Below are 27992 nucleotides of genomic sequence, written 5' to 3' on the forward strand. Positions count from 1 at the left end.
CGAGCGTTGCCTTTTTGCGTCGTCGAGGACCCACTGCTGCGGCCCGCGTCCAAAGAGCTAATTGGAAAACCAGTCTGCCGGTGCCGTGGGCCGGCCGGTGTCGAGACGCCGCATCATCGCGGCGCGCGGCCCGAGATGCAATTGGAAATATTAGAATAACAAAGGCCGCCCGCCTGGCGTGATGGCCCGCTTTGCCACCCACCGTCACCGGCCGCCGGCGCTGGCGGTGACGATGACGGTGACGCTGATGCTGGCGGTGATGGTGACGCTGACAATATGAGGGTGGTGAAGGTGGTGATGAGAGTGGAAGTGGTGGTGGTGGTGGTAACGCTTGCATGATGGCAGTGATGGCAGTGAGAGTGAAGCGGGTGGTGGACACATGGAAACATGCAAAGTTTACCGAAAGCAAGTTGAGAGCGATTGCAAATGATAACACCATTTGCATGCCTAGTTCAAATTGGATTCAGATTGTGGGCTTGAATCGTGGTTATAGAGTGCTTCAAGCCTCAGGCAATATTTATGATTAACCCGACCTCTGATTGCGTTAGGAATGCATCTCATTTCCTGGAAGCCTTTAATAGTTTGTCAGTATTCGTTGATGATTGGGTGAAGAATGATCTGGACGTCTGGCGACCTTCACAGGGCGGCGCGGCTGGAACTGCAGCGGCGGTCGACCAGGCGCAGGATGACGGTAACACCGCGGCACCGGTGCTAACTATTGGCAGGCCGCCGGCGCACGTGCCAAGTCCGTCTCAGCGACAAGCACGCGTGCAAGGAAACAGACGTGTCCGCGCTGGGCCGGGGGGGGGGGAGGGGAGCGGCTGGGGCTCCTCCGAGCCCCAGGCGCCGCAGTGCCAGCCAGCGCTGCCCGCGGCAGTCAGAGGCGTGGCCGACCCCTCTGGCAGGTGGGCTACCCGGCGGGGCCCACAGCCGGTCGGTAACCGATACCGCTATTACAGCGGTGCTGTGTCGCTCGCGCCGCGTGCCGCGCGCTTCAAGACGCCAACTTCAGCCAGCAGTCCGAGCTTTTTAGCCGCATCAATTATTGACGATAGCAGGGGATTCTTCGGAGCCGCCAAGCTAAACATAGTCGGCCGTAACTCATAGTGTCACCGGCGGTGGCGGCGCTCGCCGGCAAATGGCTTGTTGACGCTCGCGATGGCCGAGATTCATCAAAACGGGTGACGGCCGCCGGTAGAGTGTCGCGCCCGTGCAGGCACGCACTTGGCCACACCGGGAAAAGAAGGCCGGGAAAAAGCGGTGTGCTCCGGCAGGCGGGTGGCAGCGGGCTCAGGCGCAGGCGGGCTGGAGGAAGCAGCACAGGAAAATATGTGCCAGGCGACAGGGTCACAGTTGCACCCATACCTATGCGTCACAAAGAGCGTAATGAGAGGTTTCCAGTGCCGGTGATTCAGGCGCCCAACAGTTTGCTCCAAGATAAAGACACCCGTCTGGCCTGGATGGCCGCTGACAAAGTACCAACTCTGCCGAACGCCAAGCCAATAGGACACACGCGCCACCATTCGTCACCGGCAGCCGTATTTTGGCCATACGTCAGCCGAGGTGATTAGCTGGACCGACTGTCGGTTGGTCCCGGCTACCACTGATTAGACTGCCTGCGTCGCTCCCACTGGTCAGCGCGCCTGGCTTATTTGTTAACTTTATTCAGCATGATGGGCAACAGGTTCATGCCGCATCGACAGCTCGGTCACGATCTATTATGATAGATATCGGCGCCACGATATAAACCAGGCCATCCGCTCTCCGGCGCAGGTCGGCAGGCTGGAGTTCGCGGAACATGTGCGATTGCAGCATCGGAGGGTGCAGAGGTACTGAGCTGCGGCATCATTAGTAGCAGGGTGTCACAAGGGCGAAATATGTGAACTGATGAAACGTAATGCTGAATCTACTGTTCTCGGTTGACCAATGCGTATACAAAGCTTTGCAAGCTCGACGCTCGTCTGTTTTATGTCGTTTTATTTGCGATAACATTTCTTTGAAGTTAGCTTCTTGATCACATTTCAATTTTCATGACATGAAAGCATATTGAATCGGGAGGCGCTATTGGCTTCATTCTTTCGTTCATTGATTTCACCGTTGCATTCACTCCCTCATTCCCCGTCCCCCCCCCCCCCAACAACAACAGTGCTGAATGGCGACCTACTGCCGTCCGCCTAGTTCCGTCCAGTCGTGCTCGACTAATAACTCTCGGCCATCAAAACAGTTTTTACCGCGGCGGCAGGCGGCAGCGGCGGCACGTCTCCGTCGCTGCCATTTGACAAACTTCCAAACAAGCGCTCGTTCGGGCGCGCCGCTACGTGCCCTTCTGTGATTGCTTTGCCGAGCGGCAATTCTCGCGGTCCGCCGACCGGCGCCCTCGTGACGTCCGTCCCACGACACGGCGACCCCCCCCCCCCCGGGGCGCCGCGGGCGGCGGGGGGGGGGGGGGTCACGCAGGTACGTGACACGGACGTTCGGTGGAGACCCACCCCCTAATCAGCCGCGGCCGCCATTTGCATAGTGGCCGAGTGTTTATTTTTGACGATTCGATGACAGGTCGATGGCATTGCACGAACACGGCTACGGTTTAATTAAAAGCGGGCGCGGCGCGACGCGGGGCGGCCCGGCGCCCACGCCATGTGAAGGGGGCGTGCCGCGCGGCTCCCTCCGCTGTGCAGTATGACGTCATCCGCGCCCAGTTGCAAATGAGCAGCACACTCAGCCAGAACTGAACAAACATAGCCGGCATTCCCCGAACATCACACTGAAGGCGCGAGCACGATAAGCCACAACGGATTTAACCCTATCCCAAACAGCTGAGTGTGCACTCACTTTCACAAACGTCGGCCCTCGCCTGCAGTCCATTCAGATTGGTTTGAATGAACGAACAAGAAGCCAGGAGAGTGGAGACTAGCAGACCTGCCCCGGTAACCAATCAAACTGTCACCACCAAGCCTCCGGAGTCCCGGACGTCAGGGTCGGCCCTCCCCTCCGGCTGGTCATCACGTCCCCTGCTCCAGAGCTCCGGGGCACTCCGGGACAGGTGCCGACCGCCCGGGGGACCCGGCCGCCGTCTGCCGGACTTCCGGAGACATGTCCAGCCGGAGTCCCCCCCCCTCGCCAGGACCCCCGGACCCTCAGACCCTGGCCGTGCTCAGTCGCACGTGCCTCCAACCGGGCGCCAGTCGTGCAAAGTGCACAGTGCACATGGCTTCCGGTGAGCTGCGAAGCAGACCACCCCGCCAGCTGAGGGTACCTTCATTGAGGACCCATTGAGGACCCACGTAGTAGATACGATGAGGTTTATGCGGGATAAATTGAGCTCAAATTTCCAAAGTGGGCTTATTTTACATTGTGTTTTGTACCTAAGACTTGTATCTATCCCTCGTGATGTATCTTTGACGTGTGATCTGTAGAAGAGCATTACGATCCGTCCAAACGAGATAGAAAAGTGACGATCCAGGGAATCTCTCGGAGTGTGCTGAGAGCATCGGAAGCGCCGCGCCGCTGCCGACAGACGGCTCTGCGGCTCGCTATTGTACCGTTTCCGGAGACCGGGCCGGCTCTAATGACGAGTTAGCCGCCGCTGATTGCCGGCGGCCGCATCACTCGACATCCCAGCCAGGTCCGCCGACAAAAAACAACGTCGCGACCGACGATATTTTTCTGATGGGTGCCGGCGCGGCGCGAGAGCTAACCTGTTTATCTCCCGCGGGGCGGACCCGACGACCCGTGCCCGTTGTCCCCCGGCCGCCGACACACCATCTGTAAAGCTTTGTGGCGCGACTCCCCTAAGCGGTGGCGAGCGACGACGCGTTTTGGCGCATTTTTATGCGCTCTCGCGCTGATGATAAGATCGTCGTGGCCGGTATGAATAATTCTTTTATGTTTTACGCGTCGTCCATCACCATTTGTTCGCGATCGGCGCTGGATCGCCGCCACCGGCGGGGGAGCCGCGCCACTTGACAGATGACAATATGAAAATGGAAGGAGCGGTTTTGCTATCGCCGGTGCATCCATCATCGGCGCCGGCACAACAGGAAGCCTCGGACGGGCAGAGTCGGCGGCGGCCCGATCGCTTCCGACCCCAGAGAGCCGGCAGACGGCGGCGGTGGATCCGTGCTTCCTCCTCTGCATTTTCCGCCGCCCCCGCCCCCGCCCCCGCCCGCAGACAGCGGGCACGCTCCGGCGGCCCTCGGGCGGGGGCGGCGGCGGCAGGGCGGCTCTCTCCGTGTCGGTTCGAGCAGCAGCCGGCGCGCTGCGTGCGCGGCGACCGACACAGATGCGATCTCTGAGCTGACATCTGCAGGGTAGCGGCCCACCCTGCACTGCTCACAGACGGCCGATAAGAGGTGTTTCGGCGGGCGAACGGGGTCGCATCTGCCGCTGCAACGGCTGACCGGTCACCTGTGGGCCGGGGGCGGGTTCAGCCGTTCGCGACCGCTGGGCCGTGACCGCTGAGCACGTGCGAAGCGCCGATCAGCGGAGGAAGAGCGCCATGAGTTGGAGCGCCAGACTGCCCGCCAGCCGCCACCAGCCGCCGCCGCGCTGCAGTCCAGCTCAGAGGTGAAAAACGCCGTGCAGCTAATGAGCGACGTGGACGGCAAACGCGGCGCGCAGCCGACAATTACTGCTGATTGCGCGCTGCGCCGCGAAGGGAGACGGTGCGCCAGACGGGCTGGCGGCGGACGGTGCAGCCGACAGCTGGCGCAGCTCGCTGCCGGCAGCTTCCTGGAACGACGGAGCTGCCGGCGGAGTCCTCACCCCGCGCTCTGACGACGACCCGCCCTCAGGAATCGACCCGGCTCGGACAGACTTAGTCGATTTCTCAACAGCTTGTTACTGAATTAAATCGCAATTTTAGTGCTCTTGGGTACGCACGTGTCGTGGTAATCAGCGAATGTGCGAACTTTTCAGCCGTAGTTTTTACTGTATTTCATACTTATAATGCCGTGAGCTATAAGTGACGAAATACAACTGATATTGTAATTGAAATTGTTCAGCTCCTCAACGACCTTGCTCAGTGGGCATATCAGAAGACGACTGAGAACGGAAGATCTTAACGCTACACGCCAGAATGCTTCTCAAAAGTTAGCTAACGAAAACACTGAACTTTCACAACACCCAGGCAGCCCCATTCTCAGCGCGCGCCAGTGGGGGCCGGGATCGGTAAGTTCAGCTGCGGTTCGACTACAGCCGCGGGCGCAACTGCGCGGGGACGACAGCCGACCGTTCCTGGCCATTCATCGGCGCATACCGAGCGAGCTGCATCATCTCAACGAGCTGGTGCGCCCAGCTGGCCGCCGGCCGGCCTCCTCGAGAGGACTCAGCACTGATAATCGAGAGGGCCTCTCAGCGACGACAAGGAATAGCTAATAATCACCATAATGACCACTTGATGTACCAACACAGTTTTTGAACAATGTCACGATAAAAAGTTAGTCATTCTGCAGGATGGGCTGCCAATTGCCATCCTGGGAACTCCCCTGAAGCTGAAGGGTGGGTGGAGGGGGCGTGGAGGGGAGAGGAGAGGGGGAGGGAGGGAGGTCCGCAGTCGGCAGCTGGGAGCGTCTCACAAGGCTCGCCGTTTGCGGCCGCCCTAATGAATTCACCGCCGGCGGACAGCCGCCATTACCAGACCGCCGCCGCAGACCGCCTCCAAATGATTACTCCCCGCGCCGACCTTCGCATTTATGTCCTCGGAAAAATTATAAAAAAGACACTGGCTGGAGGGCCGGCCGGCTATTTGACGCGGCTATCAGGAGCGGTGGCCGCCCGCAGGGGTCACGTGGCCGCGCTGCGGAGGGCCGGGCGAGATCACGTGACCGGGCTGTGCTGGGAAGAGCAGCGTGTCGTTGTCGGCGCAGATCATCAGCGCCGACCCCCGCGGACAGGTGACCCCCGCTGGGCCCTGACCGGGGTCCGACCTCAAACGGGGCCCGAACACCTCTCGGTGCGGCGGTTCGGAGAGAGCCGGGACGCCGAACGGAACTGGTTCGGGCTGTTCGGAGGAGGGAATGAGAGCAGAGCCAGCATGGGGTCAGCGCCGTTCGCTGCGGGGGTGCACGCTCAACCTACGACCTGTCACCGCTGGGCAACTGAACACGTGGTCCGGCACTGCATCGGCGAAGAGGAGACGTCGTTTTTTGAGATAGCCGAACGCGTTTGCCATTCGGAATTGTTGGCCGATATAGCGTAGAGCCATGATCTGAGTCCACCAAACTAAAAGATAGAACCAACTGATATCTCGCTCGACATGCAACGTGATGAAAAAGTTACTCGAAACCCATGTTCAAGTAACATTGCTGCCAGTAGACGGGTCCCAACTTCCCAAGCCCGACACTCTCCCCGGTGACCTGGGTCAGCCCGGTAGCCTGCCTTGCCACCCTACCCATCTAACGGTCAGCGGGCGCAGAGCGGCGGCGGCGGTGTCGCTGCCGAGCTGTATCGACCGCCCCGGCGGTGACCCGGGCGGGGCCGAGCACAGGAGGCCACCACAGCTGCACAGACCGCACCATCTAATGGCGCGACACAAATCGCAGCGTCGCCTAATGACAGTTTTCGGAGGCGGACGTTATTAATGTCAGACGCGTCGGCAAATAAAAAGCAGCGCACTAATAGAGCGCTCGATTACGGTGATTACATCGCCGGAGCCACCGGGACGTATGACAAAGGACAAACCGGTCGGCCGTGTAGCGACGGCAATTTGGTTTGACGGTAAAGACACAACCTGTCGCGCCTGTCACGACTGTGACGGACACCGAGGTCACAGCGGCGAGTGAGCGTGAAAAAGACGCGTCGGGGACCCGCCTGCTGGATGAGCAGCAGAGGCACCACTCACAACAACACTGCGAGAGGGGAGCACTCGAACCACGTGGACACCAAAACGGCAACATCAAAGGGGAACTGGATAAGATGAGGTTGGGATTTAAGTGTTCGTTTGTAGATACAAGGTGTGATCCATATTACGAATGTCGTCCTTTACACCGATACGGGCAGCCGTTTGGAGATTAATTACTGACCAACGATGGGACAACCAGCTGCTTGACCTTCGGATTGTGTGGAAGAGATGGAGAGGGACACTTGGTAAATGAAAAATGACCGAGGCTTTTTTGCTCATTTCACTGTCTGAGTGCCTGTAAATGTATCTGTGATTGTGACAGTCAGCGTCTCCGGACGATGAAACTTTCAGTTCATGGGATGACCAGACCATTTAACCAGTGGACCAGGACCGCAGACTATCGGACCACTTTGGGCCACCAGACCATCAGTGCAGTGGCGCGGTGATCGGGCTAGGCCGGTCCGGACCAGAGGTGGTCTCTTCTGAACGGGTCGCCTCGCTCAGACGCTCCTGAACAGGTCGCCCCTTTCTCCTGCACTGGTCTCCTCTCTCCTGGACAAGTTATTACACCCGAACAGCTCGTCTCCGCGGCCGACGGGCCGCACCCGCTCGGACGGCGCACGACGGAGCGCAAATTTCGCGCCCATCGCGCGGCCAACGACCGGGCGCGCCCGCCGGCGGCGACCCTTTTATTACATGTGCCGGACATTGCGGCATGATGTGCGCGCCGAGAGGGCCGCTTCGGCGAACGGCCGGCCGGCGGCGGCGCTCTGCTGGCCATTTGTATGCTGGCCGCGGCCCGGTGTCACGACGCCGGCGCCGCTGCCGTGACGGCCGGCCGTCACGTCACGGCCCGGCCGGCGGTGTCCACGGGCGGCGGCACGGCCGGTACGGCGCGCCGCCGGACGTACCGGACGGTTCCGCGTGGTGACCGCCGGCTGCGGCTCGCGTGCGCCGCGCCCATGAGACGCCGGGCAGCCAGATGACGGTCCGGACCGGCCTCCGTCCGTCGCCGGCCGCCGGCTCACGCAGATCCACCGGCGAGCTCTGGCGGCGCCGCGCCGACAGCCGGCTAACCCTCTCGGCTCAGGCGCAATCCCCAATCAGTCGGCGCCGGCCGTGCGCACCGCGCGCCCGACCGGCCGACTGATTAAAAAGACAAACGGGGTGTCGACCGGCGCGCGCCTGTATTAATAATGTAAACACTCGCGGTCGCGCGGGGCGAGCCAACACAATGCGCACGGAGCCTCCGAGCGACCCGAGCGGTCCGAGCGGCGCCCCCGACACGACGAGAAAACAGATCGGACACGCGAGTTTTGTACAAACAGGGGGCAGCGTCCGCGCCGCCGGCCGCTCCGGTCGAAGGCTACAGCGCATCAATGATGGATCCGGACCGACATGAGCGGACCGAGGCCGGCCAGCCGCCGCGTGGCCAATCAACCCGCGAGAAAGGGTGTCCCGCTGTAATTAAATGTCAAAAGCCAGGTAAAATCTAATGAGATACCGCGCCGGCTAATTTTATGGGCTCGGCACGACACAAATTGCGTGATGCCGCTCCACTAATTAGGTATTCGGCGACGGTTGCTGGGTGGTAGGGTGACTCACAGTTCAGAAGTGCATCTCGAGGAGCAGGATGCTGTCAGTTGTCTCAGGGTATCACTCCTAAGACCTTGGAACACTTGGATTATGGATGTCAAAAACTGGGAGAAAAATCGTTGCGCCCCAAATAACTCGGGGAACAGCCCCCGTGCCCATTCCACGTGAGTTGTGACTATACATGACTCGGCAACCTAAAGGGCTAGATATGGAGTGATGCTATATATAAACACGTGCAATCATGCACGCGAATGGTTAGATATGTTCTCATGTTCTGAAATATTTGCCTGCAGTCGGCGGATTCCACAGACTCACATGGCTATGTCATTGACCCGGATCCATATCATCTCTAGACGGGGCGGTACCAGTGAACGTCCGTGCGGCACCGGGCGCCTCCTTTGGTGCACTTCACGCCCGTAATGGAGGTGAATGCACCACGGCACGACTGTCGGCGACACAGTCAATGGGGCGGCACAGACCAGTCGCGCCGACCACCATTGTGGACCGCGGCAGGAATGCAGTGTTTGCCGCCACCATTTAACCTCCATTGCATGCTGGATGATGGGACTTGATAAAACAGCGTGATGTTGCAGTACCATGGGCCATGAAGTGCTGTTCAGTGACAGTTTATCTGTGTCGGGAAATTCTTAACATGTGTCTTTTGGGAATTCAAGTGGGAGGAATGTTTTACGGCTGATGGTTTTTTTATATCATGTCTTGGATCCAGCTCACAAGTCCCAAATCGACGGCCTCTCGTGCAATCCAATCTATGAATCTCTGGAAGTTCCTTCAAGAAGTTCCAATTCGTTTTGGATTTTATCGTTTTTTAACGGTGTCCTGCCCAACAATCCCAACATTGTTCCTCCCAAACGTTATAAACGCTGGGTTTATCCCAAGGCAAATGCCCTGTTCGCGGATTTTCCTTTATGGAATAATCGATATGAAAACGCTTACGTTAAAAACTCCGAATCATGGAAGTTACGCTCCAAGTCTATTTTTCCTGTTTCGGCAAAGGAGCCCTCTATAGCTGTATTACCATTCCAGAGCGGGGCTGGGGACCGTGACACCACACTGAGAGCCCCTCCGCTCCTCCCCGACTGATGACAGGAAGCTCTGTGTGCCCCTACCCCCACTGGGGTACGGGGGGGGGGGCGTGTGAGTGTGTGAGTGGGAGTCTGTGAGCGGTGACCTCCTCCAGCGGCGGCCACAACAAAGCCAGCCGCCGCCTAATTACCGGTCGCTTCATCAATAGGCGACCACGACATAATAACAAAAACGGCCGCGCGCACCCAAGTAATTTTTTAATTTCTCGTGTCGAATCACGCATTCGGGGTGGCGGGGGCGGTGTCGCCTGTGATGTGTTAATTTCGTAAATAAGGTCGCGGCGCCGATTCGGGGGCGTTTGGTCTAATGAGCCAGCCGATACTCCGTAATGGAGCTCGTAGCCTCGGCTGGGTGATAGGGGTGGGTCGGGCGCTGACTCGGGTGCCACCCTGTCGACGATTTATCGGTGTTTGGTAAGCCGAACCACCTCGGATCGGACACACCTGGGTGTCTGGTCAGCAGACGGTCTGCAGGTTCGGTCACGGTCACACCCACAGACGAGATGACAGCTCAGATGACCGATCAAAGGTGAGGTACGCGATAGGCCACACGAGTCCTGTGCCATGGGGGTGACTGCGAGTGACATCAGCATTCGGAGCGAGCGAGCCACAATGGAGATTGCAGCCCCGGTCAGGTGACTGGAGAGTTACGATGAAAGGTGAGTTTCAATGAAAGTCACATGATCGTCTGATCAGAGCAAGTCTACCGAGTTGGAATTGAGATATTGGACGTGTCAAGGGATATTGAGCAGATTGACAGGTGCATTAGGTCACATGAAAATACGTGGTAGCTGGGCACACCATAGAGCACTTTAAGAAGCACACCACAGAGGAGGTCAAAGAAGCGGTCTCCATGGACAGGTCAAAGGGCAAATGACCTCCCGTGACGTCACCGGACCACTGGAGAGTGATGCTGGGAACTGGCGCGCCGCTGCCGGCGACGCGCCAATTTTATTAACATAATCACCGCCTTTTCGCCGGTCACCTGACCATAGATCATTTGACAAGAATCCGATCGTCACCTACCCCGTAATTTACCATTTATGACGGGCATTGTTCCCGTGGTAGCAGCCGGGTCCGCGAGATGGCGGCTTTGTGTTGAGGACCGGCGCCGCGCGGGGATCGCATTCCGCGCGCGGGACCGCGCCGCCGCTGGCCGCCCGCTGTCGCCGCCGCCGCCGCCACGCGCTCGCCGCCCATGCATATGTATCGGCGGCGCGGCGCGGCGCGGTCTCCCATGTTTACTGTCGCGGCCGGGCGGCAGGGACCAGCAGCGGGCGAGGTGCGCGGGGCCGGGCGCTGCACGCGCGGCCGGCGGGCGGCGGCCGGCCGACCGCGCCCCCCGCCGGCCGCAGATGAATCTGAGGACACGCTGCCAGTGACAGAGGCCGGTGGCGCGGCGCGGCGTGCGACCCGGCGCCGCTACATTAGCAGCATTATTCATGGTGTCGGTCGAGCTGCGCCGAGGGCGGCCGCCGGCCCAGAGGTCGACGCGGCCCGCCCGCGGCGCCGGCCGACCTGACAAACAATGGGGCCCAGCGCCGGCCGGCCATCGTCACTCATCGCCACCGGCGCGCCACTCGTCGCCGCCGCCGCCGCGCCGGGAGCGCGCCACAAAGACGGCCGCCGCGCCGGGACCGCAGAGACACGCCGGAGACGGCGCGGCGGTGACGACGAGGGAGACCGTCGCCCGCCCTCCGGACTCGGGCACAAAGAGACTCCCCCAAAGGCGTGTCGGGTCATCACCGTCTGAAGAGGAGGGAGGAAGCCAGAAAGAGGTGGGAGGACGTTGTGGCCTGACCACCCCAACCGGAGATAAGGCGCCGCCCGGGGAGAGATTGGGGAGCTTCGAGAAGAGCACTGTCCAGGAAGAGCGATGACATCATTTGTCAAAAGAGAAAGGCCACATAAGCTGGGGAAGGGTGGGCACTGTCGGGCAGTCCCCGATATGTCGCGCGTTATCTGCGTGATGGGTCGTTCGTGGGGAATGTGATAGGGAGGCTGGACTAATACGATGGGCATTGCCACTACGCTGGCCACATCATCTGGTTATTTACGACTTGTGTTGACTTCTGACCAGGAATACACCCGACACGATATGACGACCTCAGGCCCATCTGCTGTGCATCTTGTTTCTGTTGGTGAAGTGATGAAGTTGTGAAACGGTTGATCATGTTTGTACCGCCTTGCTGAGGCGTCAGCAGTGTAGCAGCTGCAGGAGCAGCAGAGCCGTCGGCGGCAGGGCCCGGTCTCGATCCCTATGCGGGGGCGTGCGGCGTAGGCCCCGCTCGGGGCGTGCCGTCAACACCCGCTGGGCACGGGTCACGGCTCGAGTGTCGCCGGCTCCAGCACCGTCAGCTCGCGGTCACGGCGCCACTCCGCCCACCCGGTACTCATGTTTCGTCTGCCGGTAATCACCGACCAATCTACCGGCGAGCAGGGGACGATCGGAAGTCGGGCGCACCCCGCCAGGTGACCTCAGGTCATGTGCTCTGTCCGGGCTCAACCGACACGGACTCCCCACACCGTGGGAACTCCAGACTCAGCCGGCAAATCTCCCAAATCTGCGGCATCATTGCATGAGCGTCCTTCACATGACATTTCGAGCGAAGAGCTTAGCCACAATCCTGTTCCGAGTCCATTTTCTGATGCACCTGCACATCAACAAAAATCTCGCTCCGCTAATCCAGCTCGGTACCGGTCAGATTCGCCAAAAGTGGCTCCAATTTCCTCTTCCTCTTTTAACGTACCCAGCCACCAATCCCGAAACAATAACGAGTCGCCGAGGGAAACCGTTCTGCTATCGGTCCTGAGGTCTTCTGATTCCACTAACTCTCCCCGACCGTAGCGGAGCCCGGTGCGGGCAGCTAAACCTGAGCCGGCGTCACCACGAGACGCCGTGGCGTGTGGTTGTAAAGCACCCGGGCGGTTCGACAGTGCGGCGGCGGCACGGCGGGGCGCTCTCGACAGGGTATTGTGGTCGGCACGGGCTGGCCCGATTTACGGGTCGTCAAAGGGCCCGCCCTGGCGGCGGCGGTGGGGTGCCGCCGTCCACGACGAGCTTGGGGGGGGGGGGAGGGTGTGACGGTGTCACAAAGCCACGTCACGAGCCTCGCGGGTCAAACAGCTATCGACGGCAGGGGCGCGCCGAGCATGTGAGTTATGGGCACTTTGGTGAAACAGGTCTGACCGAGTACCCTGTGTTTTACACAATTGGCGACCTTCTTAACGCAAAGCAATGAGACACCCGTCAGCCATGCAAACGAATCATTCATTTGATTTTTCCATGCCGTGTGTAGGTAGCTGTCCAAGTGTCCAATGTGAAGCACCCGGAGCCAAATGCCCGGTAATCATTATACGAGTGAGCGGCATAATTTGCATGTTCTGTGCGTATACGACTCTGTCATTGCTGACGAAGCAGCGGGCCTGACCGACTGGCACATGACCGGCGGACATCAGTCATCGCCACGTCCGTAATTTAACACCGACGACACTGGCCGGCGCACACGCGGCAAAACTTGGCGCAGCGTCATCGAGCCGGGGGCTGACGCAATGAGGGCGCCGCAGCGACACGCGTTAATGTCACCAAAAGGGTGGCATTTGGAGGAAAGGGGTCTAATTTTGTGCCCGCTGACCATAGCATTGGATAAATTGTGAAATCGACGCATCTTGTTCTTCTCGTCTGTGAGAGGCCGTGCCAATCCTTGTGCATATGCATGAGGAATCGATGATTTCTGTGCAACCATGGGCGTCTCCTTATCAACTGGTTCATTCATTTTGCTCATTTATGCATCGTGAATCGCTGAGAGAGCATTACAATGTTTCGGTATGACGCCGGTAATCCTCGTGCATATTTGAAATTATGACGCTTATAACCATGCAAGCCTACCTTGAATGAATACTGAACGAGCGAACAGTCAGCAATGTTGCTCGGTGACCCACAAATCTCGTCCCAGTGCCGTGGGGGGGGGGGTCAGACAGACGGGACAGCTGGCGGCACGCCCCCCCCCCCCTGGAGAACGGCCGCGAGGGTCCATCTCCCGCTGAGACGGCCCTTCAAAGGGACCGATGGTGCGCGACCGTCACCTGTCCCCGACCGTCACCAGACGTCACCAGACGTCACCAGATGTCACCAGATGTCACCAGAGGTTACCAGACGTCACCAGACGTCATCAGATGTCACCGAAGATTAACATTCGTCATATATTTCCACTAACACGCTGAGTGTTAGATAAATCATGATATCGATTGTGACCACCACCCGTGATGCAGATTTTCTATGGCAAAGGTGACTATCAAGTACCATTCGCTAACGGAGCTCCAAAGCTCACAGCTAGAAGCAGCCACCTGACTCCTCTCCCAGATCAGCCACTCAGCTGAAATCACCATCACTTTGCTGTCGCCCCCTTATTAGTGCGTCACCGGAGAAGTCAGCAATGTCATAGGGCTGCCCGGCGTGATGGGAAGCGTTCCGTCCCGTCTTGAGGAACAGTCCTCGCGTCGGTGTGACAGGGGAGAGCCCCCGTGCCGTCCTGCAGGAAAGCCCTCGCGGGTGTGACGGGAGAGCCTCCGTCCCATCCGTCAGCCTCCAAGGCTACCGGTGCGCCTCGTCCGGCCAGCGCTAAACCGCTTTTAGCTCGATCCGGCGGCAAAGCCTGCCGTGCAGGCCGCACTTGGTCACAATCTCCTCAGTTGTCTATAATTTAAATGTCCGCGGGTGACGGGTGTCCGTCAAGTTGACAGACATAGCATGATTGTCTCAAGTATTAGGTTTTTGTCGGCGACATTGGGCCGGTTTAATGCGGGGCAGGCACGCGTGGCGCACGGTGAGCTGGGAGGCGCGGCTGCCGGCGCTCCTCAAAGGAGCCGCCACCGCAGCTAAACCGCCGCCCGGTCTGTACCGGGGGACATTCCGGCTCAGCTTAGTTACGGTAATTGGTGCTCCATTAGCACTGCATGGGCGACTGTCGACCGGCGCTATGATTATTTTTATATTGAATTTGAAAATAAATATGGTTTGAATAAAAAAATAAAACCCAAACATATTAGATAAGTAGGCTACTTACGCCTGCAGTATGCATTTTTAAACGCTTATTTTAAATTATCCAGCTTATTGTGTGGATAGGTATACAGGGTGTCCCAAAAGTAAGGTCATCATTTGTTTTGGCCACACTGCCAAAAATACGCGATGGATAGATATAAATAGGACATCATATGAAACAGCATTTTATAAAATTTTATTCTGACATACATATGAGTCAATACATTGGCTCGTAGCCCCACATTTGCTGCTTTTCTACATGGCTACCATTTCGGGCCGCGTGCATGAATAGACTACGTTTGACTTCCTCCACTATTCTGGAGCGATTCTCTGGTGAGATGCCGCCTATGTTTGCTCGAAGGGGTCATTATTTAGTTCTTCCCGGCTCGTTGGGTTGTCCTGAAAGACAATCTTTCTGTTGTGTATCCAGAGAATAAAAATATGAAGGTGTAACGTCAGGTGACCGCGGAGGCCATTCAATGGCGTTGCCCTGACTGAAAATTACGGGATCTCACATCCACTCTCGGAGACAATGCATGATCTTCAGGACGGTGCAAGCATAGTCTCCATCCTGCTGAAACCACTGCTGGCTGATGGTGTCGGCACAGCTGCGTTGCGACGAGCGGAAGAACCACTGGGAGGACTCTCAGGCCTCGGCCACCTCTCTTGATTTATTGTCACCCGATTCCCGCTGTCGTCCTCAGGACCTCGAAGCACAGGTGGCTAAGTATACATGCCCTGTGCGTACATTATACCTTTTTTCTGACGTTTTACCGGTTGAGGCGAAACTATGCATGAGTTCAGAGATAGGGCGAGCTGATAGGGTCTGCTTAGGGCCGAAAACTGGGCGATATTTACCCTTTGTTTTAATGACGGACCCTCTCTAAGAGTTGAATTTCGACCTTCTCAGTTTTATGCCTACTGCTCGGTGTAGTTATGATCAAAAATGGTTTAAGCATGCAAGAAAATAATTTTATGGATGTACCTTGCACGTGTTAAAATTGGAAGTGATTCGGACTCTTACTTCTCGAGATATTTAAGTTTTAAATCATGACCTTACTTTTGGGACACCCGGTATTTTATTTCATAATATGATAAATTTATTGATAAGCAACAAAGAATACAAGATTTGCTGGCTTAAAGAGCTGTGAACTGCAACAGGCACGGATGCTTCCACAATTAAATAAAACATGAATAGCGAGACGAAAAAGAAAATCGGCCAAGTTTCATACATACCTATAGGCCAATGCCAGGTAAACAGCCCTACTTTTGTCAAAATGTTGTCCTATGGACCAACGTCAGAAGCTTTGTAGTTTGCTAAAGACTACGACGCTTTGAAAAGTGACGGACAAGCGTTCATGTTTCAGGTAAAACGAGGCAAACAATTATCACTATTCTGGGCGGTGTTTATTCTCCTTTATAATTTTCTAATGTGTGGCGCCCGACGGTGATATTGTGATTAAAGTCGTTACCTCAAGGAAAATTACGAATAAAATGTGGGAAACGACGGAGTTAAATGATGGAGCACTGAGCACTTCATATGGTCGTGGCTCCCCTGTAGTTATACAAAGTTCACAAAGGTAGTTAAAACAACAAACAAAACAGCAAAACTGGATGACCTTATTATTGAATATTTATATCAAATTAAATTAGAAAAAGTCATATTATATAGGCGGTAGCTTGTTTTCACAAAACCTGCAGACGAAAACTTCAAAACCTAATGTGGGTGCGGCACGCATGCATACATAAAACAGTGCCCGTCGTCCATGTGTTTCTACTTTCTATAAAGTCATTTTTCCGATCTGACCCGCAACGTTGCAATTCAACAAACAACACTTCCAATTGTTCAATATTGTAAGACATGTTTATAAAGTCTGATGGCCAAGAGTTGCGAACGAAAATTATAATTAAAATCTAAATCTTTTTGTATTTCAGACGTTTCGACAACACTGTGCCATCGTCAGTAATTGATATAAAATATTTCCTAAAGTCACAAATCACATTTTAAAAATAATAAAATAATAATAATAAAAATAATAATGCTAATTCTTAATGCTGATGTTATTTTTAAAATGTGATTTGTGACTTTAGGAAATATTTTATATCAATTACTGACGATAGCACAGTGTTGTCGAAACGTCTGAAATACAAAAAGATTTAGATTTTAATTATAATTTTCGTTCGCAACTCTTGGCCATCAGACTTTATAAACACTTCCAATGTTAAAAGCCCACATCCCATTCATTGTGACCGGCTGCGCCACACCAAACTGTGCCCATCCCATCTCTAAGCATATGCAGACGGCTCATCCCACAGCACCGCTCAGCCGCTCAACAGATTGAGTTGATTGGCAGGCCTGAGTCGGGCGCATGTATCATCGGCCGCGGCTCGATCGCGGCACGCCCCTCGCGGTCCGTTAGCACAACCGCTGGGCTGGCAGATAACCGTCAGCCAATGATGACCGGTCTACAGCGACCGGTCATCGGCGACCGGTCATCGATGACGTCATTGGCTGGCAGCGTCGTCATCGGGCCACTTTGGTCGCTTTCGATCGCCTCGGGTCTTTATCGAGACAGGCTTAGGATCGCCACCGTTCTCTCTGGCCATCCTCAATCATTTTTGGTCATCTTGTGTAGCTTTGGGCCCCCGTCGTAATCACAGGTCGCAATCTTTTGCCTGGGGCCACTCTTGGTCTCCCTCAGTCGCCTGGGGCCACCCCGGGTCACCCTCAGCCTCCTGGGGCCACCCTGGGTCACCCTCCGTCGTCTCGAGTCGCCGCAGCACGGAAGGCACCTGCCTCTGAAGGTGCCGCCGCCGACTTTGAAGTGGCGGCCCGACCCGCCCCAGTGCGCCTCCAATAGATTCTGTCCGTGGCGCCCGCACTCGTTGACACATTGCATGGCGACGCATTGTCGATTTGCACCGTGTCGGCATTGTGCGGCCGGGTAATGTCACAGCGTGTATGTGGGCCCACGCGGCTGCCGCTCGGGCGGCGGCCGCGGCGCGATAGAGACATTAGCGGCGCGGCGGCGACACAGCGCCAATGGGGCGCGTTAAAGCGCGGCGCTATTCGTTACCGGGCGGCTATTCAGATCGGGCCGTGTGGCGGTGATTAGCGGGTCGCGCGCGCCGCCGAGAAAGGCCGTGCAAACAGGCGGCTATCAGCCGACCGTCGAGCGATATATAACGGCGCTGAATCATCAGCAGCACCTGGTCGGCCGCGCTTCCGGCCTAATGAAGCGGCGAGGGGCGCCCGGGGAGGCGGGCAACACGGCGCAACACTTTGTTCAACACGCCCGTCTGGCGCCCGCAGCTCGTCTTCTCCATCGCCCCCGGCGCTGCCTCCGCCGCCCGGAGTGCCCAGCTGGAAAATCTCCCAAAATTATCGCGTGACAGGTTTTGAGAAGAGCCAAGAGCTGTCGGTCGCGGCGACGTCCAGCCGCGCGAGTGGTCACCCTAATGCGTGGGGCGGCCGCGGCGAGAGTGACAGGGGAGGGAGCGAGAGAGCAGGGGAGCGTCAGCCGGTCAGCGTCAGCGGGGGCGGAACCGGACGGCCGCACCTTCCGTGCCGCGCCGCCATCACCTATTGAATCAAACGCGCCGGCTGGACGGTGAGAATTTACGTCGGTCGAGCGCGGCCGTCAACCCGTCTGCCATCGGCCCGCGGCCGGCGGCGTCCACCGCGACACGCCACGAGCGTGGCCACGTGGCGCGGGCCGATCCCTTGTCGCCACGTCCGGACTCGCGGGCGTGAGGCCGAGCCTGCCTCCGGTGCCGGGGACCTGTCCGCACATGACATTCGCAGCCTCAGATCGGAGTGGAGAAGCGTGCTCAGAGCCCACGCGAGTCTGCTCGGGCACCGGCGTGTCGCAGTTCCGCCTAAATGCGACGGTGACAATAATGACGCGAATGCGGCGGCAGCGGCGCGCCCGTAACGAGGTGGGCGTTACCGTCACAGACAGGACGACTGGATGGCGTGACGACGGCCGGCAGGGGAGCGTCCAGTCGGCGTACGCAGCAAAAGAAGGGGCGCGCTTGTCTCCCAGCTGAAAACCGCTACCTCGGCGTGTATCTGCGCGCTTGTTTCCGCGTCAGCATGTGTGCGCGTGCGTTTTTGCGGTGGAGCGCCGGCCGAACCTGATCTTTTCAGGCCGGAGGATCTGATTTTCCGGTGCCAGCGTGTTTGTTGGTGTTGGTTTTTGCGGTGGCGTTTCGGAGACAAACGATGGTGCGCCGGCGGAGGGCTCACTTTGTCCGGCGCGCGCGCTGTGACCGACAGCCGGCACCGGCGCACCAGTTGCCCATCATTTCTCTCCTGGACAATTTGTCTGCCGGCACCCCTCCCGGCGGCGGCTGCCCTCTCGGCCGGCTGGTCGCGCCTGGCACGTGCGCCAGCGCACCCTTTAAATGGCCCAGTCCCCCCGCACGCGTCAGCAGGGGATTTAAATGTCCAGCGGCGCGGTCGAGGGTCACGGCATTCTCGGTGGCCATTTTTAGCCGTTTCCTGCCGGCCGCTGTCGCAGGCCCCACATAAATCCCTCGCCGAGACGGTCGTCCGGCGGCGGCAGGGGCCGGCGGGGGACGTTTTTCGGGGGTGCCGGGTGTCCAGCGCCCCCCGTCGCGGTCGGCCGGCGCGTAACAGCCGGCCGACGCTGGCCGCGTCGTTAGCGACGCAGAGGGCGCCTTTAAATAGCCGCGGCTCCCCGCGCGCAGTTCCAGACCGCTCCGGGGTCGGAGGTCGTCCCCCGCCCCCTCGGGGACGGGCCGACTGCCCTCGGATGTGGGTCGGAGGGGACATCGCCCTGCGCTGGCACCGGTGCCGCCTGTCCTGCCCTAACCGGCCAGGCGGCGACCTTAAGTGTCAACCGGGGTTGATGGCGGGCACCGTTAAAGTTTATGATCGCACGGCAGCTGTCAAAGTCCGCGAGAAACGCCGCGAAATCAAAGCAGCCTGCAGTCACGTCGGCGCTCAGGTGCAGTTTACAGACTGTCAAACCTATTTTGGGTCGCCGAGTGGCTGGTTTGGATTCAGCGACACCGCTCGATCGCGGCTTTGGAGGCACCCGCCTGAGGCAAATCCGTCTACATTGGCAGCCGTTCGAACTACCCTAGTTGAGCGAATTCCTGGCTGCATGTTCTGGCTCGGTTGATACCAACTCTTTGATGAAATACGCCCTTTTATTAGGGAGAGTAGGTCATGATTAGCTGGCTGTTTCGTTGGGCGTTGGACGTAAGACGGGAGCGCCACCCACCATCAGGCTACATGGTGCTCGATTTGACCAGTTTATGAGGACGACCGGGGTGCAACATCCCGCTCCGGTCCAGGGTTACGTCAACATTAGGGATATTAGCCGGTACATAAGATCCACACTGGATAAATGGACACAGGCACGACACGAAAAAAACGAATATACAAATAAACGATAAAATTAAAAACTGCCAAATGTGTGATTTTACGATTGAAATTTTCATGAGACCGTGGAAAAAAAAAACGAGACTATTTCAACGAGCTCCATTCGCTCATGATAGCTCTACATATCGTCAATAAGGAGCTGCATTTTTAATCGTTACAAGCTTCGTTATTCTGTCAGTGTCAGCTATTATCGTTATTCTCTCACACCGCTGTCACAGTATCTGAGCCTCTGCTTGAACTTGATTGGAATTCGAGTACTCTGAGTTGCCACAGGTACGAGGTCGCATTCCGAGGTGCTCCTTTGGCCCCACCGTCCGTGTCGCAAGGTAAACCGCCGCCAACTGGCGCAAAAACTACCCAACACGCACGGCGACAAGTTAACACGACATTATTTTCAAACACGGTGATTTCTTAAAAGCGGCCCCGAGCCGCTCTCTGGCGGGGTGACGGTGGCGGCGGCACCTGGCCCCGCGTGTCAGCGGGTCAGGGCGGCACCGCTGCTCCCCGGCCCGGCAGACAGGTCAGGTCACATCCAGAGGGGGCCGGTCAGCCGATCGGGTCCGCTAAAACAACACGGTCGGGTGCAGCGCCACGCCACTGCTGCCAACGCCAATAGTCGCAGCGTTCGACAGCGCGAGCGGCCGCCGCCGGTACCCCTACTCCTAACCCCTCCCCTCCCCGACCTAACACGGGGGCAGAGGCGACGTCCCATGTCCGAGCTGGTGGGACTTCTCACCCGTCCCCCGTCGAACCCGTCGGTCGTCGGCTCCAATGTTGATTCAGTGTTTGATCTGTGTGCTTAGCGTGTATCAATGAAGCGATCATTCGGGGAACAGCCATGATGCTGATCTCATTTCCGGTAATACTTTTTAGAAAGGAAAAATAAAACGCATTCAGCGTGTCATCTTCCTCATGAGAGGTATGTAGACAGAAAGAACCAGAACAGATAACAGTATAGCCAACGCCACGGCACGAGCGCTTGGCGACAGTTTGGACCCCCCCCCCTCCCCCATCGTCCCGACGATCACCTGCCTTGCCCCACACGGTAGCAGGATACTGTTTCCCGAGTCTCGTGTAGTCTCCTAACGAGCCGCGTCGAATTCCGCCAAAAAAGTGTCCGTCTGCAGGGCGCGCCGGGGACGCGGCGTCGGCTGTCTCCGGCGCGCCACCTTCGCCGTCGCCATCAGCGTCGACAAGACGCAGAGACGGCGCGGCGGCGAGGAGCGGCGCGCAGGGGCCGACGCGACGCGTGCCGCCGTTTCCTGCGGCCTCTATTTACCGGCGGGTTAACCCCTTGAGCGGGTGCGCCGGGGCGGGGGCGGCGTATTTGTGTTGGCACCGTTCGGTGGGAGTGACACGCGCGACCCCCGTCATTACCATGTGTCAGCGGCCACCAGGTTGCGAGGGGAGGCCCGCGGGAGCGGAGGGAAGGCCTGGGGTTCCGCGGACGCACCCACCCGCCCGCCGGTGAGGACAGCCAGACCGCAGGGACAGCGCGGGGGCGCGTGCCGACAGATTCACGAACGGGGAGTCTGGTGCCGCTGACTGAGGCTAGACCTAGGATAGGCAATAGATACAGCGGTGTAGCAAGGAGCAGGGGAGTTGGTTTCTACAAAGTCCAAAACAATATTCATGGGCAATGGAACTGCTGTATCACAATAGCCCGACCGATCCCAAAAACCCTGAAAACAACTGTAGTCATGCTGTCATCTCCCAGCAATCGAAAGCATCCACCTAGTCTGTCAGGACCCGTCTGTCTGGAGTCTAAAATCGGCAGTCACATCTGCCCAGTCTGTCTCCAGTCTGGACTCGACAGTGTCTGCCCGTCTGTCTGGAGTCATGTCTGGAGACATGACTGTCGGACCCGGCAGCCATGTCTGCCCAGTCTGTTTGGAGTCTGCACTTTCCGCTATGACTGCGGTCAGGATTCATGATGGGCGGTCTGCCCGCCCAGCTGGCGGCCATGTTCCCCTGTCCGCGGCGCTGGTACGATTTTCATCGACAAACAATTATCGAGTGATGTAGTGTGTCGTGCTGTTGTCGATTGCGGCGCTGTTTTCTCAGTGACTGGCCGCCGGGGCAGGCCGGGCTGACCGGGAAGGAACAGTGGAAGGTCAGTTATCCGACGGTTCTGTCCAACAGACGGAGACTGTTTGTCCAGTGCAGCCCCACGCCGGTCTGACAACGAGCCACAACGAAAACAAGCCCGATCGAAAATATATCGGCCAGGGATCTAATAACACTGCTCGGCGACCGGTGGCAAAATAAATACCGACGGTCAGCGGAAAGGTCAATGCCTATCGGTGACACATGGCAGTTGCTGCTGCCAATTTAGCCCATCGAAGACTTGATTTATTTTAGTCAGTTGCTCTATTGCGTCAATTTATTGAACGATTGCTTAAGGACCACTGAGTGGCAAAATTAGGACAATTGTTGGCTGTTCGCTCGTCTCGGCTGGTCAAGGCACCTGATATCTGAATTGAGCCGTTTTTGCGTACCTATACATTTCACTTCGATTCTAACCATGAAATAGAGCAAGACTCAGTGACCTTGAACAATGAACATGATCTGGGTAATTTTTAAGTACGTGACTTGTATGGTCAAGGTATAGGTATTGCGAATTTTGGGTTATGCCAGTTCATGTGTGGACCAGATACCTACCCATATCAATAGGCATGCAGCTGGTGGCCGGCCGTTTTCCACCCATATGGCATTTGCCACTTGAACCTCAGGCACTGCGATGGTGCAGCTGTCAGCGTGTCAAAACGTTCTTCCAGGGGCGCGGGAACTACTTTCTGACTGGGGGGGGGGGGGGCACACCATAATAGAGATCAACCTAGGGTACCCCCAAATCTAGTTTTCTCACCGGTTTTAGGCCACTTATTTTTCACCCCTCGGCTTTTTCAACTAAAAAAGAAAACATTTGCAAAAAAAAGTGTGGTATTCCGTCTCAAAGCTGTGGGGGCACCGCCCCCACGGCCCCAGAGTTGGGGGGGCAAGCTGCCCCCACTGCCCCCCCCCGGCTCCCGCGCCTATGCGTTCTTCTTCAGGAAACAAATCATTTCGTTTTTTCAATGATACCAATCAATCGCAATAAATCGAAACGTTTTGAAAAACTGACAAATTTTGATTGGAGAGGTTACATTGCTGTCAGATTAAATTTGCAAGCATAAATAATTGAATGAATGACTCTTGTTCACCGCTGCAATATATCTACATATCGTTGGCTGCCAATCAAAAGGGTCAGCCACCAAAAACAAACTATTAACGAGCGCTTTTAAATCATCTGCGACCTCTGTCTTCCGAACGTTTCGAAGTGGGCACACAAAAACATTTTTATTTTTACGTTCATTGCTTCAGTCACTATTTAAAGACAGTTTCCGTCAGCTACTGTCCTGGACAATGCAACAAGAGCTAAATATAACCGTATGCCCCATCGAGTTGAGAGCTCAGGGATTTGAGTCAGCCTACGCTACACACACATTATTTGTACGTTTCACCGGAGTCGGGTCACGTCTGCCTCCCTATCGTCGCTCTCGACGATACCCACCGCCCCCACCTGTTCCCTGGGCAGCGCTCAGCGCGTGCCGCCCCAGCCCGGCTGATGGTCCTCTCCACACGGCCAGCGTCCAGACGCCGCACAGATGATCACCGCCCAGGGACCGACGCCCCGCTTGTTAGTATGTTCCCGTAAGATTTCAACCCGTCCGCCGGTGGCATTTATATTTATTAATTCCGCGTGTTGCCATATTTATCATACAGCACGGCTCCCCAGGGTGGACGCGGCACGGATGAAAAACGCTTTTATAAAAATAAATGCCACCGAGTGAAGTCACCAGGGCGGCCGCCGCGCAGAAAAGCGGCCCTTCGTATGCATTGGCGACGCGGTGAGTGGCCTGCCATCTGGCGGTCAGTCGGCCAACTACGAGCCGTGGCAGCAGGTGAATACTGTATGGGGCGCCGCAGCCCGCACCGCTTCTATGTATTATTGAATGTTGACCGGTGCACGCATGAGCGGTGGGGTGTGCGGTAGCCGGGTGGGGGGGGGGGGTAAGGGGGCCCTCCCCAGTCATCACCGGCCGACCAGCCGCCGGTAAACAGGCTCGGGCCGACCTGCAATTCCTGCAGCATTTGACCAAATTGGCCGGCGGCGGGCAGCCCCGACGACCAACGCCGCCCGGCTGAGCTTACGAGAAGACAAACAAGAATTGGTCGACACAGTCGAGAACAGGTGAACGAGAAGAACCAGAGAAACACTTATTCCATGCTGCCGTCCACATAATAATTGTTCTAGCACAATGTGAATCAAAATATTCGAGGGACGATGCTTATAAATGCTTATAAAAGTTAGCCTAAAAATCAAGTACTGTACTTTGAGTACTTGTCTGGGGTACTCACCGTGCAGAATCCAGCCGTGCCCACAGTCCTGACAGGTCCTCATGGTGCTCTCCCCGGGGGTGAAGCTGGTACAGCCGCAGCTGCCGCTGGTGCAGCGGATATTCTGCGGAGAGAGGGGGAGGGTCGGTCAGACAGAGGCGGGAGATGCAGGCGGAGATGGGCGGGCTTTTGAGTGGAGAAAAGAAAAAGTTAAACTGAAAGGGTAGTCGGATGATTGAGAGGAGTAGGTAGTGACGGGGGGAGAGAGAGAGAGAGAGAGAGAGAGGGAGGGAGAGAAGGCAGAGGGAGAGAGGACACGGAAGACCTTTAAACGTTCGCTAGGTGATTTTTTTTTTTTGACAAGCACCCAAAGTTTTGGAAGCATTTAACCAAATGCGTTTACATTTGTTACTCCTTACATATTCTCAGCCAGCACACTGCAAGTCCTTTATGTAAAACTTGTCAATGAATGTTTCATCATTACATAAAGTGTTAAACATTCAGCACCGCTCTCCCGTCAGTCATGGGTTCAGGACTAAGGTCAAGCTCGTATTTTCAGTTATTTCATGCAAATGTCGTCACGGACGTAACAGACGTCACATGACCTCACAGCTAACGTCACGTGACGTCACAGCTCCCGTCATATGACGTCACAGCTCGTGGCATGTCTCAATCGCTCCACAAGTAGCGGGTGCTTGGTCCACCATAACAGCGGCGCCATTAATCATGGCAAACGAGCGGCTTACTTGTTTTACATGCAGCTAAGAACCGCGCTAGTGCAAACATCGGTCGCGGTAGATCATGCTGTTTGCCGGGTCTGTTGTCGCGCTGCAATAGTTCCATAACCATCATGGTATCGCTGCATAAATTACTTGGTCCATGACGAGCTGGTGGTATATTTCACTTCAACCCTTCATCGGCGCCAGCTGTGGTGAACTTTGTTTTCCGTTGGTGTTGCTGCTTGAACGTAAGTAATATCCACAATGCATTGTCGCGTGTTTTGCACAGCCTCGTTTCCGCTCGGGGAGAATGGCCATGCAGCTACACGGGACATAAAATGCAGGCGCCTTAACCACACGTTCAGGCGTCGTCCCTTTATGCTGACGCGTGTGTCGAGCGGATGACGCATGTCCGGCTGTCGTGCGGGGCGGCACTTCGATGGACCGCGCCGGGCTGTTTTGTGTGGGGACGGTGGACTTTCCATTAGGTCGGACAACGGCGGGGCCCAACGAAAGTGTCGTCACTGACCGTCGTGCTGCAGAGTACACAGTGCACATTCAATGGGGAGGTGAAGCCGGGGCGAGGGCATGGGTGGGCCATGAATGTGTCGTCTGTCTCTGACTGCCGTACCACATTTTAAAGAGAGACTGAGTGAGGGCAGGGTTGGGGTAGTGAACCGTCACCGATGGTGGACACCGCCGGATACATAAGGCAGAGGTAGGATGCTTCGATGACAAATGCACTATGTAGCCATTCGCCTGTATCTTTCCAATAGCCATAAAACGATGAATTTTGCACAGAAAGTCTGCTGAAGCTCATAGTTCTGGTTTTATATCATATACGCTATATAGCCATTTGAACCTCATTTATCTTCATTACGTATTTAGCATCGAGCGATGCCTACAGGTACCGGAAAGGGCGAACACGAGTATTGCTCGCCGAGCGTCATTCACCATTCGTCGAATGAGTCATTAGATGATTGTGGACAGGCAAATAATGTTTTACTTCAGCCTTTGCAATGATATCGATAAAACAAATTGCACCGCCGATGACGTCCCACAGACCACATTCGATCGGTGAATTGGAGAGCTCCCGAGTAACCCCGAGTAGGAGCGCCGGTAGCCACCAGTGAACGGTCACCCTGTGGAGGTGACCGCTGTTGACCACTGACCAGCGACCGTCGGTGACCGGTGACCGGAGCGGTGACCTCTGGTGACCGCTGGTGACCGGTGACCCCTGTCACGCCGGTGGCGGCCACCAATCGATGGCGCTCGACAGCGCTGGCGTTCCGAGCGCTCATCAATCAGCCAGCGCAGGCCGATTATCACGAGCGCTGACATTTTACAGCTCGCCCAGGCCGGCGGCGCCGCTTTTACAGCCGCTGCGCCGTCCGTCGCCGCCGCGCCATTACTCGACGTCGCCGCGCGCCCAAATCGCAGCCGCGGGCATTCAAATTGCCCCCTTTAGCGGCCACGCGGGAGCTGTTGGGGTTACTTTCAATTTTCCGCCGGCCGGCCCGCGGCACGTGTAAAAATGCGTGACGGGTGACGCCGTCACTGCTGTTCCTGCAGCGCCCAGGAGAGCTCTGTGTGGGACCAGCCTCCCGCCCGGAGTTGCAGGCAGCAGTCAGAGCATTTGCTGGGATTTTGAATTCCCGGACGAGCGGCGTCGCGGCCCGCGCCGGTATCATTTCATCACAGGAAGCGGGCGCCACCGGGACGCTAATTTTACCGGGGCGCGTGTGAGCGTGTGTTTGCGCCCCGCGCGGGGACCAGAGCGGTGTGAGACCTGTTTAATTTCGTCACTGGCGTGCAGCGCGGCGTTGGTGAGGTGTCGAGTTCGCGGCAGCCGTCAGCAGAAACAGCTGCCGTGATCAACGCCGACCAGATGACATAGGGTGTCGAATTTTTGGACCGTCTCGCGCCATGGCGACCGCCCGTTTTATCTTGTAAAACAAGCAGCCCTGTCAGCCGTGCCGCTCCCGGGCAATTAATTATGGCGGAGCTATTCATCGCGATTGTCGATAGGCTGCCGGTCTCATATATTACCAAGCAGGCTGCGCCGTTATTTGGCGTCTACCTCTGGGCCGTTGGCCGACTACCACTCTATAAGTCATGGCACCGGGTCGCATTGACGTCTTTATATGCAGGGTTCGTTAGCGCAAAGTAATTACGGAAATTGGCGTGCAACAGGCCCTAATTGGAGCTGTCATTACGGCCCACAGAAGAAACAGTTTGCACGAGACCTAAGTGATTGAGCGCGCCCGGAGACGGGCTGAGGAGTGTGGATGACATGACCACGCGTCCGGGCTATCTGTGGCGGAAGACAGCCGCCTCCCGGGGGCCGGAGCGCGATTTAAAGGTAGTGTGCCAGCTTTCTTGGACCGTATGGAGTTAATGGCCCAGATAAGGAGAACCGGATTTTTAGAACTTATCCATACCTTCAAAACTCATGGAAACGTCTTAAATTCTTCAAATTTTGAGTACCCCAGTGCGAAATTCGCCCCGACGGGTTGTCGGTCGTACCCCAACCACATTTCACACCACTATGAACAATAAATGCACACACTGAAATCGCTATTACCGATATGCTCATCCAATCAAGTTTCGATAAACCCGTTCATCATCATCTCCTGCGGTTTCGAACACGCCTGTTAGGTGGCTTCTGATGCTCGTCGAGGTCGGAATTTCCAAATACGCGTGGTGCGTCGGGCCGCGCGCTCTGACTTCGGCCAAGAAAAATGCGTCAGCTGATCATTGTCATTTCTGCATCTTGATTTCTGCCACTTGCGTGTGGTGAAATGGGGTCATAACTTATAAGACGGCTTTTTCATATCAATTATTTTACATAAAATCATATTTCAAACCATAAATAATGTTCGACAGCCAAATAAAAGAAACA

General features: G+C 56.6%; 1 protein-coding gene across 2 annotated transcripts in view; it reads right to left on the minus strand.

Annotated features, from left to right (window-relative positions):
• Nucleotides 1–27992, minus strand: part of LOC122387590 (zinc finger protein basonuclin-1-like) — a 161014-nt gene that overhangs the window by 60957 nt on the left and 72065 nt on the right. For both annotated transcript variants that reach the window (XM_043377934.1, XM_043377933.1), the window contains one exon: nucleotides 24393–24495. In XM_043377934.1, the coding sequence (XP_043233869.1) occupies nucleotides 24393–24495 (103 nt within the window). The remainder of the gene's footprint in view (nucleotides 1–24392; nucleotides 24496–27992) is intronic.

Source organism: Amphibalanus amphitrite, unplaced genomic scaffold, assembly GCF_019059575.1.
Source record: "Amphibalanus amphitrite isolate SeventyFive unplaced genomic scaffold, NRLGWU_Aamphi_draft 000290F_arrow, whole genome shotgun sequence".
Lineage (NCBI taxonomy): Eukaryota > Metazoa > Arthropoda > Thecostraca > Balanomorpha > Balanidae > Amphibalanus > Amphibalanus amphitrite.